Genomic DNA, 3,889 nt, shown 5'->3' with positions numbered 1-3,889 from the left:
AAACAGTACTATATAACATTTTAGACACATTCTAGACAGTTTATCGGCTAAAAAAGTTAATTTTGGGGTAAATTACTCTTTAATATCGGCTGAAATCAGATGAAAACACAAGTGTTAAATAAAATGATCAGTGATATGAAATAAATGTCATACAACACCAGAATTCTGGAGAGAGATGAGTGAGGTTTATTTGCCACCGGACTGACAAGCCAAAACCACACTGGTTATAACCAGGAAATGGATCAGTAAATATACAGAATCTTCAATGCCTGAGTTCGCCCCCTGCTGACCTACGGCTGAATCACCGGCATTCAGACAAAGTCCTCACCCTAATGTTAACACAGCTTTTAATTATGTGTTGAATATGAATTCGGACATGTAGCTACTCTTTCAATTAACACATAATAAATCAAACATTATAAAAGTATTATAAAAAGAAAACCCTAATACTTGTTTACTTGTATACTTGTTTCTGATATCAGTACTAATCTATAAATAACTAAATTTCTTCAGTTTTGTTATCTTTGTTTTTGTCGGTGTGGAGCCAAGATGTCAGGTGTGCTGTCTTGTGTTTTCTCGACATATATTTCACATATCTTCTAATCTCTCTTTCACTCTTTCTCATTACATTTCACTTTTTTCCTTTCTTTTTCTCAAAAAAACTCACTGACGATGAAGAAGCCAAGATACTGATATTCAGTTCTGCTTTCTACTGAACTGGCTGCAAAAAAATACAGTATGATGAACATTAAAAAAATTTCTGTAAATTATTTATCTATCAACATAATTTAAAATTTGATACATAGCCTGAAGTCTATAATTTTGACACAGTTTGGAACAGATTTGTATGAAGAGCAAATCTTTCCCACTAAATTGGTCATATGACCAGGACATGAGAGTGTCCAGGGACTCCAGGGGATTAATCGTCAAATTAATAGTTATTGGCTAAATACCACAATTAATAGTGATTAATTTTTTTGCCAATATTGCTCAACCCTAGTGTGTAGTAGTTTCATGTTTCACCATTGTGCCTCATAACCGCTTAAAAAAAGTGGCATGGAGTAAACGAAGAAAATGAGTGTAACAATTCAAGAGTAAATTGTGGATAAAAGAGGAATGGTCACGTTACCAGTTTGGCAGTATTAATCACCTTTTTTATTATTTCAAATGGGGAAAACAAAAAACTAATCAATTCCAAATTTCGACTGATATGAATCACTTATATTGTGATACATTTTTCAGTCATATTGTCCATCCCTATTTTTAAATACTCATCAGATGCATGTAAGGTCGTATTCAGACCTGATAATTTGCTCCGCTTTAAACGAACCAGAGTTCGTTTCCAGCGTTGGTCCGGACCTTTTGTGCAGGTGTGAATACACTCATGCGAACTCTGGTGCGGATCAAACAACCGGACCGAGACCTGCTTTTTGAGGTGGTCTCGGTCCGCTTCCAAACGAACTCTGGTGCGGTTCACTTCAGTTTGCTTCTGGTGTGAATACAGACCGGACTCTAACCGAACTAACTGCATTAACATGCACCTTTTTGGACTTCACAGGCCACCGTTGCTGAGCTAAATAAACTGAAAACAGACCTGTTTCATCGTCTCCTGTTACCAGCTCTGCTGCCGGCATGTTGTGGGTCAGAACACGCAGCGCACCTCGTCTCCTTTGGGTTGCGGGACACATTTACATGACGTCGCTCCAAAATTAGCATATCATCACGGAACCACCATTAAATTAGCTGCTTCTGACATTTTAAATGCTATTGCAGTTGTACTATCAGTAAAAATGTGCGCATCAGAACCGCAGCATGCAGGACTTCCTTGTTTTCTTCTGGGTTTGTGGCTCAGTCCTGCCCCCGTCCTTTTTTTGTCCAATAGGAGCAATGATCGTCAGCCTCATGGCTTTGTTTACAAGTTATAGTTCGTTTGCAAAAAAAAGCACAATGTGAATGCAAACCACACCAAACGAAAAAAAAAAAAGTCAATTTTTGGTCCGGACCTAACAATTGGACCAAAAGACTTTCCTGGTCTGAATACACCCTTAAATTGCTTGTAGTTCAAAATGCTAAATATTTTATGGAGTTTTTGTAACGCTGTCTTAGGACTACTCACTTTGTTCTTTCTGGTGTTATAAAAATAGTTTTTCCTGAATGTTACCAATACCCTCTCAGACGAAGTAAATATAATGCAAGTCATGTAACATTTTTGCATATTCAGAATATTTCAATACATACACTTCTGGGAAAAGATTGAGACCACTGCACAGTTTATTTGGTTGCAAGCATTCCACCAAATATTGATTTCTGAACTCTTACTGAGTTAAAACATTAGTATTGCTGTTTCTAAATGAATAATTTGTTCATCAGCTTTTAATTTCATAATTTTTTTCAGTTACACCAGAATAGAAAGGTCATTTAACACAGTCTTCTTTGTCTGTTCTACCCAGTTTGGATAATTTATGAGCAGGTGATGATTGCCGCACTGGACTGCAGTCGAGATGACTTGGCTCTGGTAAGAGTTTGCCACACATCCATACACACCCAAAAGTTTCATAAAGTTCTCGTTCTCTGTTGCAGCCACTCTGGCTTTGCTGCACCTTCACTGCCAAATTTAAAAATGTGATTTTCTCTTCTTTTTTTTTCACTTTTATTTGGCCAAGAATTATTACTCAGTCTGTACTTGGAAAAACAATTTACAGAGAGCTGGAATTAGAGTGTGTAGCAAATGAGTTGAGAAGCACGCTTCAAGAATTTGCTAAACTTGGCCATCACTTATCTCGTTAAGCATTTTTTCCACTTTGGATTTATTTGTCATCAAAAAGCTTTGAGATGTTTTTGACTTTAGAAATTCTCATTGCTCTAAAAATAGTAAACTGCATCGACAGGAGATAAAAGATTATCAGGAAGTGGTTAATCACCAATCAGTACAAATGTGATTCCTTTGGCAAAATGAGTGACTCACTGAGTATAGACAAGGCAACGCTTAGTCATTAGAATTACTTGTCTCTTGGCAATTTTTTCACTCTTGCTGCCTCACTTAAAATAATAAGCAGTGTAAATGATTCAGGTCACACTAATGACTTTTCCATCTAATACAGAATAATGCTGAATGTAACCTTTCCCGTTTTCTGTATGATGAATCCAAGAAATTCCAGCTCTGGAAAAAAGGGAAAAACAACATTTAGAATCTTCATTCTCCTTTTAATAGTAGCTAGAGTGGTTTCCAAAATAAGTGACCGAAGAAACACAGATTCTCTTGAGTTTAGGGGTGCACCGATATGAAAATTTAAGCTGATATCGTATATTAAAATTGTTATTCTGTTGTTGTTTTTGTTACGGCTGATAACTGATATTTACTGATATTGCACAAACACACAGATTATTTGTGCAGCGTCACTATCACTATCATAGACACCACTCAACCAACCATTTCCCCTCCCAAAACAGAAACACAAATGGAAACAAGTGGGAAATCAATATAGGACCAGTTTTACTTATCAGACCCATACAGACGTTAATGCCAATTGTGCATCCCTACACAAATTAAATCATGTTTGTTAACCAGAATCAAATTGATCAAAAAAAATTTTTTTTGATACAGCTTAATTCAAATAGGAAAGTCTTGATTTTTTTTGTGATCAGAAGTTCAACATGAAAATATAAACATTACAATATCAAAAGTCTGTCTAATTGGTTTTGTCTGCCATCCACTTTCTTGCAGACCTGTCTACATGAACTGAGGAAGCAGTTTCCAGATAGTCACAGAGTGAAACGATTATCTGGCATGAGGCTGGAAGCTCTGGAAAGGTAAACATCAGGAACCAAGTTCTTTAAAAAGAGACAAGGAAAGAAAAAAGGAGCACACAGATATATATATATATATATA

General features: G+C 36.2%; 1 protein-coding gene across 1 annotated transcript in view; it reads left to right on the top strand.

Moving 5' to 3' along the window:
* The window catches only part of emc2 (ER membrane protein complex subunit 2), a gene marked incomplete in the record, with an annotated part of 47,778 nt that overhangs the window by 8,255 nt on the left and 35,634 nt on the right, over positions 1-3,889 (top strand). The window contains 2 exon segments of the mRNA XM_014020054.1: positions 2,451-2,515; positions 3,725-3,810. Of these exon segments, the coding sequence (XP_013875508.1) occupies positions 2,451-2,515; positions 3,725-3,810 (151 nt within the window).

Source organism: Austrofundulus limnaeus, unplaced genomic scaffold (genome assembly GCF_001266775.1).
Source record: "Austrofundulus limnaeus strain Quisiro unplaced genomic scaffold, Austrofundulus_limnaeus-1.0 Scaffold238, whole genome shotgun sequence".
In the NCBI taxonomy this organism is placed as follows: domain Eukaryota; kingdom Metazoa; phylum Chordata; class Actinopteri; order Cyprinodontiformes; family Rivulidae; genus Austrofundulus; species Austrofundulus limnaeus.
The sequence above is the reverse complement of the archived record's forward strand: the minus strand, read 5'-3'. Positions and strand labels throughout refer to the sequence as shown.